At 45.3% G+C, this 16,254-nt stretch overlaps 1 protein-coding gene across 1 annotated transcript in view; it reads left to right on the forward strand.

Annotated features, from left to right (window-relative positions):
- The window catches only part of LOC119461814 (UPF0462 protein C4orf33 homolog), a 169,271-nt gene that overhangs the window by 32,190 nt on the left and 120,827 nt on the right, over positions 1 to 16,254 (forward strand). The window contains exon 2 of the mRNA XM_037723192.2: positions 3,957 to 4,045. Coding sequence (XP_037579120.2) covers positions 3,957 to 4,045 — 89 coding nt within the window. The remainder of the gene's footprint in view (positions 1 to 3,956; positions 4,046 to 16,254) is intronic.

The raw sequence follows: 16,254 nt of genomic DNA on the forward strand, positions 1-16,254 counted from the left end.
GTTACGGGCCTTCCACGTCAAGCGACGGAGAAGAGCGGGCGGCCGTGGAAGTGCCGGTTAGGTTTTCGCGAACCGTAGGGCGAATATTTCGCTCTGCACCAGACACTTGTGGAACAATTATTTGTAATTTCCTCTGTAAACTTGCTTTTTCAAGAGCGCACGCAGGCGAGGCAGCTGCGGGTACTTCAGCACTGCGTGGATGACTGAATAGTAGTTTGAGCCGTCGGCGTGAGCAACTGCTGTGAGGTATCAGTACCTCCCAGACTCTCGCGTGCACTTCGCCAGCCGACCGACAGAAGCAGCACCTGTCTGGCGTTCTGCCCACTTTTTTCGGCTTTTAGCCTGTGGAGAAGCAGAGCTGTGTGTATGTCTGATCACGTGAGTCGCGCTCTCTAGCCTTGTATTGTTTTACTATGCTTTGCCAACATTTTAGAAGACATTACTGCCTTCGTGCCCAGCCTCGGGCATCTCGCCCCAGCCTCGCCCTCACACTGCTCTAGAAGGCTGCAAGCATAGAGTTCCTCACTATAACACCTAGAAGGTAAACTGGCGCCACCGTCTATGCGAGTTTCTTAAAGGGCTGACGTGCCCTCATGGGAATGACGGGATATGTGTCTGCGAGGCTTGTGTTGGCTGGTGTTGTTCGAGGCTTCGTCTAAAACGTGGATATGGCTACACAAATAACGCGTTCTTAAAATAAAATCTATATAAAAGGCTTTCATTCACCCATATTACATCTCTCAATAAAGTTTACTCACCTTGAATGCAGCATCAAGCGAAGAAAAGCAAGAACAGACGACAAGTTGTTCCAAAGCGAGCGAGAATCTTGTCGTCTGCCCTCCAACTTTAGCGGCCAGCTGATACTTTTTACGTTTCATAGAATTGTGCATCCCATAGTATGTCCTCAAAATTAAACAAAACATGTTTCTGTGTAATAATAAAGCTAAAGCAGTTTTTTACGTCCTGTTTTAGCAGGAAATTAATCGTTGTGACAGACGGAACGGTGCTAGCCAGGCGCGTCTTCAAGGCGTTCTGGCTCTCCAAGAACGATGCCAATCCGAATCCCCAATATACCGGCATTCCCTTGCATACCACAGTGCAGCAGCGCCACATTTCCCTATAGGTTTTATAGTGTGAAACTCTATGGCTGCAAGTCAACGAAAACCCTACTGACATATTTTAGCCTCCTCTTTTCAAACGCACCGCTGATCATTTCTGCCTTTCGTTTTCGTGAGAAGACCGAGGGTATAGCGTCAGGCTTTAGGCGCTGTCTTTTGAGCGGCCTGCCGAGGCTTTTCAGCGCAGCCGGGCTGGTCACATGATCATTGTCGACGAAGTGGTCCGCGCAAAAAGTCATTTTTAGAGGTCTCCCGGCTGGGCGTGATGGCCGACAGGCAGGTATCCAAAGTTTACGCACGTTCTCGTCTCTGGGAAAGGAGTGCGATGGCGTGTCACGACCGACGATGCTGTTATAACAACAATGTCTGGGCATTTCCTTACGCCGCGAAAAACGCGTCAATACCGAGCGATGGCCGCGGGAAAGCGCATGTAAGACGCACCACCTGCGTGGAGCGCCGACGGGGATAATGTTTCGGACGGACCACGTGCGAAGATCGCCGAAAGGGGTAATCAAACGCTGCAAGGGACCGACACCCCTGGAAACACTGCGACGGCTGTGGCCGACCTTGGCCGCGCGCGCGCGGATGGGTGTTATGACGTCAAATTTCTGCTTCTGCCGGCGTCCGTTTGGAGGCAAGATATGCAACAGAAAATCGCAAAAAAAGATGTTTCTCGTTTTCTGTTTGAAAGCAGCTTGTTGTATTCGTCATTTTCAACAGTTCAACTTTTTTTCCGACGCAAAAAACCACCCGCCACTTTTTGTGTCCGTATATCTTAAGAAATTACATCAAGCAACAATGATGCGCCGCGCCGCCGTTCTCCATTAGTAAAAAAAGTCACGCACAAGTCTCATGTTATTGGAAATAAAAAAAGAATTACTTTCTATTTGAAACAGGGAATCTTTTCTGGAAATTTATTTTCTTGTCTGCAAGATTTAACAACTTTATTGCCTGTAAATGTAGCGTTGGTCGGCCATAATTAGTTCTAAGAATCGGTGCCGTTTGCTTCGGCTCTAGAATAGCACACGTGTAAAGTTTTTTTCCAGGAACTTATGAAGAGTACTTTTTTTTAAATACGTTGCAACAATTGAAAATAAACTTGGTCAGATTGCAGTATCAGACACTTACAAAAAAAGTGGCTGTCTTCGTCATTTCCGAACATTCCCGGTGTGTTTTAGGAACATGCGTAACATCATTTTTTTACTGCTCTTTCTTAAAACCATTTTTTAGTTTAGGAAGTACTACTTCGTCATACAAGAGTAGCATACGTTCAAGCAATAAACGAAGTTAAAGGTGTTTATGGTAGTTTGAACTTCGCGTTTGAATCAGACCAAATATTCATCTAGTCCTCGGAATGTATCAGAAGCCAAAATCACGAAATAAATGTCTGGGGACTCTAATGTACGTGGGATTTACTAACTTGGTATGGTATAATATTGAGTACAGTCAGAGTTAGAATGAAGAAGTGGTGTACGGCGCTTTTGCGAAACCTAAATAGTTTTTTTTTCAGCAAAGACGAGTAAAAACAAAAAATACTGTGCCTCAACATACAGTCCACTTCTACAGAATAAGCTTACCTTATGCCTCATTCTGAACTCAACTGCAAATAAGTGCGAAATGTAGCCGGCTATAGGTCAAGAGTCCAAACTGGGTTCATATTCGTCTGAGGACTCAGATGATTTTTCATTTATATTTTGTATCCATTGAAAGAGAAAGAATATATAGTCATTATTATTATCAGTAAAATTGCGATAATTATTATTATATACCTTATGTGATACCTTAACGCGAAAGACAATGTCATTCTCATAAATTCTGATAGCAAGCACATGATGTGGGATACCTTACATTACCAGCTGTTTTGGTGCGCGTGTATAAACCATTGCTAATAAAGCAAAGCAGAGGAAAGATAACTGATCCCAAATTACCACTAAATAAGATACCAAGAATACATCTCACTTCTAACACGGTTTTGGTAATTAGGAAGACCAAGATTGAACTCCAAATGGCAGTAACAATTTACCCTTCTATCTTGAGTACGATTAGAGAGAGTAACGCTGAAGATTCTCAAGGCAGATCGCTATTTAACCAGGCATCAGTGACAATAAAATTAAATACGAAGCGGGAACTGGGATCACGTACTTGCTGTATGATGTCGAGATCCTCTCTACATTCTACTTCCCAAGAATAATCGCGTTTCTCAAAACTCATCAGAAAGCAAGGACACAATTATTTTGTGAATGAGCCGTTGACTTAGCTGTCGATTAATTTAGCACTGCACACTAAGTCGTTTTCGAACGTTGAGGAGTTGGCACTTTCATTTACTTATACGAGCTTTTTTTATGTTTCTGGTGATACAGCGTGGCAAAGGAATAAGAGAAAATAATTCTTTGCTATTGTCTCTTGCGGCACTTTTTCCTGCTATGCGGATGCAGACGCGCATTTCCTATTAAGTGCGAAACGCGGAAACACGAAAGTTTGGGTCGCTCATGTGAACGGGCCGCACCAGTGGGATCACCCTGAAAGACTAGATGGGAGAGAGAGAGGGAGAAAAAAAGAAGAACAATCAGGAGCCTCGTTTACCGTTAGGCTCAGTTGCTTCTGATGGGAGGCGGCGAGGCAGGCGGATAAAAATTATTCGAGACGTAGCGTGAAGCGGCGAGCCGACAGCGGACGTCCGCCTCGATCAACCCCGATACGCAACGGGCGCAGCGATGGCTTGTCACCCAGCGCGACTCGATTTGTTTGTCACATCTGGCGCACGCACTCATCACGTAGCTACTGCTGGGCCCGTTGGTGTTCCCTGCTTCGGTCGACCTGGGAACATTCCACATGCAGGCATCTTCGGGTGGTCCCTCAGTGTGGCTCTACGCACTCCTGCTCTTCGGGACGCTTCCTAAAGTACGTGGAGATGGAAACGAGCCAGAGTAAGTACTGGTTTGTCAATTGTCTAGTGTTTGGCATAGTGACTAAAGGGAATCTTTAAAAAAAACATAGTGTTGCTCTGGCAACTACTTTACTACAAGCTTGTAAATTTTGGATTTCGTGAATTGAAACACGTGAGGCACATCGTCGTCTTAAGCGCTTAACTTTTCTTTTAAGGTGCAAGATCTCTCTCGTTATCCAGGGAGTAGTCTTGGAAGTGTTTTTATTTTATTGGGAATAAAGTTGCTAAGGCAGCGAGTGATAATTTCTTTAAATTTATCTCGAAGCACAGTAGCATTGTTACCGTGAAAGTTATCAAGGCATTGTTCAAGATAATCCAAGACACTTTTGTCTGACGCAAAAATTCTGAAGTGGCGACGTGGGTCGCCATTGTGTGAAGAGTGGTCGAGCAAACAACACCACAACAAAATCCCCTTTATTCGAACGTGCGCATCCTTATATACAGAGGGCGACACTAGTACCACCAGTGGCAGTGATCACCAAACCAAAACCAAAATCAAATATACAAGACATTGCCTTCCTCACAAACACAGAGCTACATAGATTAGTAATGTAGTAAGTTTGTGCACCTAAACCGAATTCTATGTACAGTAACAACAACGTATTTGTGCTATACACATAGCTATACACAAATACAAGAAAAAGAAAGGAAAAATTCATTTGAAGTTCCAAAGATAAGAAAGCAGGATTTAAAAATGCACCCGCAGACAGATTTGATACTGCACACGTGTACAAAAACTGGTGTATCATGCATGCACAAAAACCAAAACTTCCAATTGTTTCAATTCTGGAATAACACTCCATCAACAATTAAAACAGGAAGGAAGTTTTGGTTTTGTGAATGCAAGATATACCGGTTTTTGTGCACATGTGTCTTGGTAAATTTGTCTGCGGGTGCATCTTTAAATCCTGGTTTCAGCCGCTGGTACTTAGCACCGCATGGTTGTGGGATTAGATCAACTGATGACTCATATCTGCTGTGATATTTAGAACTGTCCGGCCATTTTTACATTTTTTCACCGTGTACTGGTTTCACTTTTTTTTTTTGTTGTTACTAGGGCTTGATTATGCGCATAGTCGTGTGGGACAAAGCGATACGTGTCTAGTGTCTCAATAAATAACTGTAACGCGACTACACTCATATTCACTCCGACGAAACCCGTTCTCGGACTGAGACGTTAGTAAAAAGATACGCCATAACGTTTATCTTTTTTTTCTTTTTTGAGTGGTATACCTTCGGGTCTGGCGCAAAACCCTTTATCTTATATATATAGATCGTAAAGAAGAGAAGCAGACTTACAAACGGCCTTCCGCAGGAACGCCTTGTCTACTTCTACCTCCTCTTCTTCTCAGCGCTTCTCCCTTGGCTTTACCGTGCACTTTTTCCTTACACTCGGCCACGCTGCAAGTCTTGTACAGTTTCTTGCCCGAAGCTACGTAATCTTGAACAGCCCCTCAATTTTGGCGAGTGTTTTTTGCTCCTGAGAGATTTCACGAAGCCGCGGGCACGTCGACTGCGTTGTAGACCAGAACACCCGATCAGACCAGCGGCGACTCGTGCCTAATTGTTGTGCACACGGCGCTATTTTCAGTGCCTCTCTCCTGAAGTAGTGACTGGTTCTTTGTTTCTTGGAAGGCGGCGCTTTGGTGCGCGTGTCTCCGGCCCGAACTAAGTTGTGGTTAGAGTGTACTAGAATACGGTGGAGTGGGACGAGCGGCTGGTGCGGCGCTTGCTTTGCAGAGAGGCGCCCGACGTGGAAAAATACTGTGGCGGCGCTGATATCGAAGTGGATTGGGCCGCATCAAGGTCGCGCCGTTGGAAACAGCTTGCGATACTGCTCGGCAGGGTCATTCGTACTACTTGGCGCTCTGGTATTTGCGTTCAGACCGCTCAAATGGTGTTTTCTCGTTCTTCAAGCAGCATGTATCTCTCGTGTGTTATTACTGCGCATATAGCTTTCCATCAGTAGGTCTTGCGAAAGGCAGACGAAGAAACATATGTAACTATCCTGCTTGCCGCTTCCAACAAGTAAAGCATATCTGCCCAATCCAGCGCCTTGTACTCAGATTTACGGGAAACATTGTTATAGATAAAAAAATAGTAAACTGCACCGCAACATTCCATTCAAGTTTCCGCCTTCCTCGCGTCACAGAATATGGAGTATAAAATTGGTACGGGGTCATTTATTGCGGTCGGACCTCGAGCGCCGAAAACGGTTTTAGTTTGTCATTCTATGTGCTAATCTTTGGCCGTGAACCTTACGCGGATTTTTTTTTCAGTTGATACTTCAAAAAATAAAAAAAGGAGAAAGGAAAGAAAGTCTGCGCGAAGTTAGTGGCTATATAGTGGATACGGCGTTGCGCTGCTAAACTGGTGCTCGCGGGTTTAATCCAGGTCGCGGACTTCGATGGGAACGAACTGGAAAAAGACTCGTGTACTTGTATTTAGGTGCACGTTAAATAATCACAGGTGATGAAAACTAAACCGAGTGTCTCATAATAATACCGTGGTTTTGCCACGTAAAGCCGAAGAACTTGTGTTAATTAAAAAAAAAACAAAGAAAAAGACGTGGATGCGTTCTTGGGCTCTTTCCTAGGGGTGTGAACAAAATAAAATATTCTCGAGTCTTATTTCCGAGGAAAACATGTTATGCTTGTCCTATATTTTATACATATAAATGTAATGCCGTTCCCAAATGTATGACCGCTCAACTCAGCAGCTTGTGTATTATAAACGGCTGCTTTCAGTTATCTGGTCTACCATCATAACGACCATATGTATGTTGTTTCACATACACGTGGAGATATATGCAGATCTGTTGCGTTTGTTGAAGAAGATAAGTCTGGTACCAGATGGGGCACCCAGCTTGATTGGGTTGCAAGCATGGTGAGACTGTCAAAAATCCTTGTCTGAATGAAGTTAGCAGATTTACAGGGTGCTCCAAAACCGGACGTTTATATTGAATGAGAGCTAGGAACTTGTTAAGCAGGACTTAGTAACACCCGTGCGTTAATTCTCTCACGAACTGTGCCTCTGTGCAACAGCCACAACTCTCCGGCAGCACAATCATTCGGAATAACAGTCCTCACTCGCATGCAGTCACTCACCTTTGAGATTTCGATAGTGCTGTTATGTGTTACATTCGAACGGAAACGACTATTCGGCGTCATACAGTATATCAATAACACGCGCGCACACACACACACACACACACACACACACACACACACACACACACACACACACACACACACACACACACACACACACACACACACACACACACACACACACACATAACATGGTTTTGCCTGCTATGAATATTATTTCTGCGAATGAGCGTTTTATTTGCAGTATTTACTAATAAGTGTGTTTCTTACTGCAAACACGTGCGCTTATTCCGGTCGGGAGTTCTCACTTTTTAAATTATTTCCTTTAGAATATTTGTTATTTTTCCCTTACATATATATCGTGAATATATATGTCTATGCACCCTTTGATTTAATTACCTAGAAATATATTGGTCATTCTTGGCGCCACGCAGTTAATATACCTGGTTTATTTACTTCACTTTAATATTGTTTTCTTCGATCATTGTCCCTGATGAATATCCACCAACTAGAAGCGCGCGTAAAAGGACACGATATCAATAATAGAATTTTATTACGTAGCCTTCATGGTGCAGAGATACCAGTTACATTTAGATGACAGTGGTAAAAACAGCAGTCACCTGGATTTGTAGGTAAATGTAGGTTCATCTACATTTGCTACTGGCCGTCAAGAGTCATGGGTGCGCCAAAGCAACTAAACCATTTTTAAAAATGTACTGCACAGACGTTCTGCGAGAAAAACTGGGCGTCCGCCAGCGTCCGCGTAGCGAACGCGCGCTCGCTAGCAGACGACGCGCTTGACAACGACAGCAAAATTGAAGACGTCGCGTTGTATATTCCATGCCTCAAATATATATGTTTTGGAAAATGGCGTAAACATAAATTTGCAGTTGAAATAAAGCACTATTTTAAGAGCGTACTATGCGCAATCGGCCTCGGCGCCCGCAGCGAAAGTACGTTGAATATGCCGCGGAGCGCGTCTCCGCCCCATCGAGTTCGCTCGCAGCGCCCTCGCACTATTTTTTCACACGCGGCGCCTCAGCGGCAGAGCGCCGTTCGGCACACTCAACCATTGTCTAGTTGTGGTAGTAGCACCCGGTAGTTGGTGCAACACGCCTTAGTGTTATATGGTGCTCGCAGCCTGGCTTTCGGCAGGCAAGAGGTCATGTCGGAGCGAATATTGCTTTGCATTCTCGGCCTCGAAAATCGTTCTTGCACTTTGTGCAGCGTGGCCCAATGTGATCTTCCTCCTTGCAGGCTGCGCCCTACTTTCGAATGCATAGAGCTTGGGAGTACGATGACATATCGCTCCTCTCTCTGATTCTTCTCCCGGGTAGGCGGTCCAAAATGCATTCTCGAATTACAAATTTCGAGTCTCTGCTCGGCCTTTCGAGAGAGGCAGTGATTGATTTAACCTCTCTGTCATCGCTTTGCGCTTCGGGCACACTTTGCTTGTGGTCAGCGATGTACGATAATCTGTCTTCATAAGCGTGATTCTCATTCTCGCTCTGTGTGCTGGGGGTGCCAGCATGGTTGAAGACTTCTGTGTTGCGGTGGTTGGTCGCCGACGACAGAGTATTCATGGCCGACCGTTCAGCGTGCGTGTCCACAGCAGGACATAAGCCGTTGATTTTGTCGACGTGCACTTGAAGCAGTGGTAGCTCGCGCGTCTCGTTGTAAGCCGGTTGTGGTTCTCTTGTGGGGAGTCTGTGGGGTTGTTGCATTGGCACCTGCCGCAGAATGTCGTAGAACCTTGACTAGATGGTGGATGCAGGTCCTGCGAGGAGCCTGTATTCAGCGTAGCGAGATCCTGACGGCGCCGTCCGCTTTCTTGCAGCTCGGCTGCTTTACGAGAAAAAACTTCTGCTGTGGTTTCGAGGGGTTGGGCCGCCAAAATGGCCCCATGTGTAAGATTTAGCAGTCCACCCAGTACGTATTGCCGAGCCGTAGGAGAAGGCCAGGTCAGGCTGCATGCGCCGAGGAGCCTTGTCATAAATGTAGACGACGACATCTTCAGAAGGGCCTTGGCGTCGAGAGCGCATTCGCATAAATCGGTCGTCTTATGACGAAGCGAGGCTCCCGAAAACTGTTAGCAGTGTTTCTGACCACTCACGCCATGAACGGTATGTATGACCGTTGTACCTGTTCCACGCTTCGGCAGCTCCACGAAGCCTTCCCTCGGCATACGAACGTTTGGCACCGTAGGACCAACCGTGTCTGTCGCCCAGTAGTCTGCAATCTTCAGTCATTGCGCAGGATCGTCTTGGAACCCATGAAACTCAGGAAGTGCTAAGTCGCACACAGGAAGCCGCATACCTTGCTGGCTGAGAGGTCGATGATGTCGTGGGGCAGTGATACAGGGCATGGGAAGCGTGGACCGCGTTCCCTGGCCGCAGGGGCACCCAGGACGGCGAGAATTTATGTCCAAAGCAGCGTGGACGGCATGCCTCGGCGGATCGGAGATGAAGATAGTGCAGGCACGGTAGCCATGCCAAGGGAAGCGTTGACGGCGTTCCCTCGCCAGACGGACGAGATGCCGGAGAACAAAAGGCCTCCGCAGCACGGTGCTAAAGGCTGGAGCGCCTTAAGACTGGGCGTTCGTCGACTGCGCCATTGTAGGGTAGAGAAGCAGACAGACAATCGTCCTCCCGCCAGAACGCCTCGTTTACTTTTACCTCTGCTTCGCTCCGCTTCTCCCTTGGCTTTACCGTGCACTTTTTCCTTACAATATATATATATATATATATATATATATATATATATATATATGGAGATAGAGAGAGAGAGATTTAGTCATATCATAAGAAGCCAACAAACAGCGACACCAAGTACAGCATAGGGGAAATTACTCGGAGTTCGTCATTGAATTAAAGCTACAATAAATAAACGGAAATGAAAGTAGTTGAACAAATAACTGGCCACAGGTGGGATGCGAACTCACGTCTTTGCATTACGCGCGCGATGCTTATACCAATTGAGGTACCGCAGCGCCGTTTTCTCATCTGCTTTCTGGGGTGCTCATGCTTATCTACCCAACATCGGTTATCTACCCTACGCATTACATGGCCTGCTCAGATCCATTTTCTGCCTTAATGTCAATTAGAATATCGGCTAACCCCTTTTGCTCTCTGATCCACACCGCTCTCTTCCTGCCTCCTACTGTTACGAGTAACAATTTTCTTTCCGTTGCTTTTTGCGCGGTCCTCATGTTATTTTCGAGCTTCGTTGTTAAGATCCCTGTGTCTGCGCCATATGTTAGCCCCTATACAAGGCAATTATTGTGCACTTTTATTTCCAACGACAGCGGTAAGCTCCCAGTCAGGATATGGTAATGCCTGCGGTAGGCAATCCAACACATTTATATTCTTCTGTAAATTTCCTTCTCATGATCAGCGTCCCCTGTAAGCAATTGACTATGATAAACGTACTCCTGCAGAGTCTGTAGAAGCTGACTTGTAAGCAGTAATTATTGCTTCCTTGCCAGGCTATTCAACATTACCTTCGGCATCTGCATATTCTTCTTCAACGCTACTACTGCACTTTCTCGGTTAAGGTTCTCCATCATTTGCTGCCAATTCAATACAAGCCGTATTCACACCTAAACCTCAAACACTTGCAAATTTATTACACAGGAATCAAGAGAATTAGCAGTTGCAAACACCTCTGAATGAATCTGTTGCAATCGAGAGCTGCTTTCACGAAGTAATAATCTTTAAATAGGGAATCGCAGTCGAGGACGGCAGAAAGCACGGTCATGAAATTACGAAATTTGCAGGTGCAAGTTGGAATCAGCTGGCGCAAGACAACGGTAATCGGAGATCGCAAGGAGAGGTCTTCATCTTGCTGTGAACATAAAAATAGGCTGATGATGAATCTTTAAATACATGAACGCAATATGAATGTTAAAGACATCAACATCATAAAAACATATTCCTGAATTATCTGGGAAGATACTCCGCCGGGAGGTCACAAGGAGAGGTTGGGGTCTACATTTCAGCCTCTCGTGTAAACTAGGAACAGGAATTTTAAGCCAGCGACCTTTATAGCTGTAGGAAGTATGGGATAAGGTTTGCCCTATTATGTAAGTTTGCAACGGATTGCGTTCTGTTGTAAGAGAAGAAGACAAACATAGCGGCAAGGCGTTGTAACCTCTCCACGTTATCGGTGAGGTATTGCTCGTGTGGGTCTCAAGCTTTGTTCGCGTACTCGTGGCTAAGGCGAACGATTGCCAAGTATACATTTAGTTCTACATCAGAGCAGGCAAGCTTCAACATTCTTTGTAACAAGCCGAGCTTTCTTTGCGCAGATCCACAAATGTTCGCTACATGGCGGCTCATTTTAGAGCATGTGTTGTAGTTATTCCAAGTAATTTAATTTCTTTTGTACGTCTTAATCTGTCACCTGTGATTGCACAATGAAAAAGTTAGGACAATTTTTTATTTGATGTAATCATGCAGGCAAGCATTGTAAAAATAATTTGCATATCCCATGAGTTTCAGCAATCCTGAATTATATGCATGAACCAATTTAATAAAATTTGTTGACTGACGCTTTTTACCGATGTAATTAAATGTAATTGATCATACCGGAAATGTTGATTGCCACTCGTTGGAAATTTTTACGCACGGCTGTCGATTCGTTACGTAAGCCTGCATTCGTGGTGCTACGTTTTAACTTAGACCGGTGTCTTAAAGCTTTTGCACATCAATTCCTGGCAAAAGGTTTCAAGAAATCTAAGGCTTTGCCATCTATGTCTTCCTTGCTCTTTATGGCTGCCGCAAAGTATTGAATCGTCCAAAACGGATCAGTGACGGTGAAGAACTGCCTACAGAAACCATGTAATTTGCATAAAAAGGTTTCTTTTTCATGTGATTCTTGTACACATAAAGAATGTGTGCCAACAATATAAAAACAGTGCATGTAATAGATTGAGGCCCGTAAATATTATTATTTATATTTGTCTGCTTCTTTAAAAAGGGGAACTACCCTGGGCACTACCCGGGTCACTAGCCAGTCGCCAGGTAAAATACCGGTGTCAAATAACGGCCAAAAAATCTACTTAAGAACTCTAGAACCAAATCACTTTAGGGCTTCAGCAATTCACTAAGTATATTATCGGTCCCTCATGTTCCTTAGATATTGAGTTTAACAACCGTTGCAGTATATTCCTTTTATATGAAACTTACAAATAATCACCACCCGCCATGGTTGCGTAGTAGCTGGGGCGTCCGCTACTAAGCCCGAGGGCGCGGCATCGAATCCTGGCGGCATTTAGATGAGAGTGAAATGCAAAAAAGGCCGTGCACCATGCATGAAGTGTCCGCTAAAGGACCCCGCGTGGTCAAAAAGTTTCCGGAGTCCTTCTTTATGGTGTGCATCATAATTAAATCGTGGTTTTGGCAAGTAAAGTCATCGAATTTATTTTAAATTCGTCACCACAAGCGTCTTGTTATTACCAAATCTGCGAGCCATTTAGACCAGAGCAGGACAATGAGCGGAAAGAATTATTTAATTCTTTACCATCTCGTTTGGTTTGCTGCAAATGCAATGTTCTACAACGACTGCTGTATAGGTCAATTTGAACCGGTAAAGTACCTCCACAACCTATTGGGACCGGTAGGACGTTGCCGTGGTTTGTGACGGCTATTGCAGCGAGTGCATATGAATCACGTGGACGTCGGCTTTGTGTTGCTTGTGGCACCCGGAATTGTCGATAAGCTGCACTCTTCCCACACACGACTTCGCTGCTGCGATATCTCAGCCACCTTGGACATCGGAATGGCTTGCCCTTGCGTGTACGGTCACTCTCACGCAGAAACCTCGCCCGCACTTTATTGGTGATTCCACAGGCTTCTAGTCTCCTACGAAATCGGTATTATCTCCGAAATTGCATGGCAGCGCCTTGGTTTCGATGTCCTGCAGAAGCGGTTCCCACGGCTCCTATTAATTCAGTTTTTTGTTCTGAAGACACATGTTCGGAACGTCGCGTTTTTTTTTTTTTTTTTTGATAGCAGTACCCCTTAAACTGTTCGCTATACTTCTGTCCGTCCTCTCAAAACTTTAAAGTGTTGAACCCTTCTACAGCATCTTCTGGCGCCAAATGCAGAGCCGACGCAACTTTTTAGCTGCCGGTCTTACTCCGAAAACCCGTGGTGTGAAGGTACAAGTGCAGTCGTTCCCTGAAATTTCCCCCAACTTTCCGCGATGCTGCCGGTGAAGCAGGGTTCCGCGAACGGCTTCATAACTTGTGAACTTTCAAGGGGGCGGTGCTCAGGCAGATGCAGACTGCACCATGTATCGTGATATCGCGCTGCGTTTAGTTGCACGGTCGGATGGATTGAAGCTCATTGAGCAAATAAGATAATTCTGGGGCGCGATTGGAGATGTTTGGAACGTCACAGTTTCTGGAACGTCACAAAGCGGGCATTCCGTAAAATTGGTGATAACGGAAGGGAGAGAGCAGCCAATCGGTAAGCGGTGAAGCCCCTGGAAGTTAACGTGCCGAATTAGTCGTCTGCTTGAGGACAAGATACCACCAAACAAAACGTTTCTGGTCTTCTAATGAATAACATTTTTATATGAAAAAGCAATGTATTTTTTCTTCTAGAGCTTCAACACGCGCTCAAATGGTATTACATATGACGTCTACCGTTCATTGCTATTAGTTTTTCTGCATGGTGGCTAAATGGTGTCGCACACAGCAAAAAAGAAAAAAAGAAAAAAAAGAAAGAAAGAAAGAAAAAAAAATAAAGAAGAAGAAAAGAAAAACGACCGGAACAGTGGCGCGTTTTTCAAGGGGGCACAACAGCATTCCACTGGCTTGGTGGAAGCCGGGGTCGAGTTTGCCGCACCAGCACCGCACTATTCGTTTCGAGAAACACAAATAGCGCCGGAATTCGCTTTCTGCCATCTCTTAAAAAGCATTTCTCACCTCCAACCACTCTGCTTCCTCCTCGAGCGACACCAACACAACAACCACAGCTTCCATTGCAAGAGCTATTTTCGCGAATTAGACTAGGAATTGAATCCGAACGTGCCCTTCTGTAGCCACAGCCGCCATTAGGACCAACTCCAATCCATCAGACGTGCCATGCAAAGCCACAGTCTCGTAGCGAGCGCCTGACCACTCGAACTGCATACCTCTCGTCGCGTTCTGCTCCTAGCAGACGACGTGCTCGGTTTCAAAGTGATTGACAGGATCGTGTCTTAATTTTAACGTCACCAAAAACGTGGCTGCGCCCCGTGGCTGACAACGTCTACAATCGCACGCGGCGAAACTGAACGCGTGCTCCGAACAACGATCTCAGATCGCAGCCCCGTTTATTCATGGGGCGTGCGTGGTGGTAGTACTGTGTACCAGAATAAGATTTAAAGGGACGAGTGGCTGCGGCGGTGCATGCAGGCGCCCGATGATGAAAAATACTGTGGCGGCGCTGCGATCGAAGTGCATTCGTCCGAATCGAGGTTGCACCTTTAGAAACTTCTGGCGATACTGCTCGACGCGGTAGTTCGTACTACTTCGCGGGCTGGTATTTGCAACCGGATCGCTTATGTGGTGCTCCTGAATTTATATGGCGTGTATTTATATCTTAAGAATAAATGCATTACTTTTTTTTTATGCCGCACAGTTATTGCGCGTGCATTGCAGCGGCTTTGTAGGCTTTCATTCTACTCAGTTATTGTAGTTCCCTTCGAGAACAAATATTTTTCCTGGTCATCAAGCAGCATACGCGTATGTGTCTCTCATGTGTATTTTTCCACATATACTTTTCCATCAGTATATAGTTGTGGCGAAACGCAGGCGAAAAAAATAATAAAATTAAGCTTGCTGCTTGCCGCTTTCAACCAATAAAGCAAATCTGTCCCATCGGGTGCCCTGCTGTCAGAATTACGCGAATCATATTGGCCACAGAAAGAAAAATTCGGCAGAGACACTTAAGGCTGCTTACGTGTGGGAACGCGAAAGCATTATACCGTTTGTAGATCTCAGAACGTCATGAACGCGCTCATTTTATACACTCATGACGTGGCGCCACCTCCTCCCTATTGGCTGCACCATCAGAGGCCCAATGACGCAGGCACTAGGCCACACCTTTAGTCAGCCAGATGGCTGCGACGTGAGGCGTGCAATGACTGACGCACTAGGCACACTTTATTAAGCCAGAACCGCGGATCCGCCGTGGCGTCGGGGAAGCGCGTTCGTCTCGCATCCACAACGAAATGTAACAAATTTTGTTTTCAACGCTATTTATTTATTTTGTTTACAGGAACCTCATTGGCAAATTTGGCATAAGTCCTAGCATTTTCTGTCTTGTTTTTTACTCTTCGGGCCGTCGTCTTCGGCAACATGTTTCCGTCACGCCAACGGCGGCATATTCTTGCGTTATTGGGCATATAATGGTTTCTTATTAAAAATCCAGCGCAACATTCCGTGCATGTTTACGCCTTCTTCGCGTAACAAAATGCGGAACAATTGGTACCATGTCCTTTATTGCGGTCGGGCCCCGGGTGCCGAAAACAGATTTATTCAACTATACTATATACTAATATTTGGACCGTAAGCCACGTTCAGGTTTTAGTAGTCCATGCCTTTATATATTGGCGCGACGTCGGAAACTCGAGGGACAAACGAAACGCACTTGTCGGCAGAGGCAAGAACAGACGGTTCTTAATACCACGCACCAGTCGCTGCGTCTTCTTCTTCTTCTTGCTATCTATATGTTTTGCATAAGTGCCGAGATGTCTTGTTACGTCGTCGTCTTTCCCGCACTAGACACGCGGCAATGTATATATATATATACATATATATATAGTAGTAACTGGATTTTTCAAAGGGCCAAGCGTATTTAGACAAATCAGAAGCACAACTTCGTGGTCCATCTTAGGTTTATTTACCCAACTGTTTCGGTCCACCGACCGACACTGTTGGGTAAATAAACGTAAGATAACCGTGAAGTTGTGCTTCTGATTTATATATATATATATATATATATATATATATATATATATTGTAAAGGCGTTTATTAAACGCAAGCGTTAGGGCTGACCGTTCGATCAGTTCAGGGAACCGCGAGCGCGG

The sequence above is a fragment of the Dermacentor silvarum genome, chromosome 8 (assembly GCF_013339745.2).
Source record: "Dermacentor silvarum isolate Dsil-2018 chromosome 8, BIME_Dsil_1.4, whole genome shotgun sequence".
NCBI lineage: Eukaryota > Metazoa > Arthropoda > Arachnida > Ixodida > Ixodidae > Dermacentor > Dermacentor silvarum.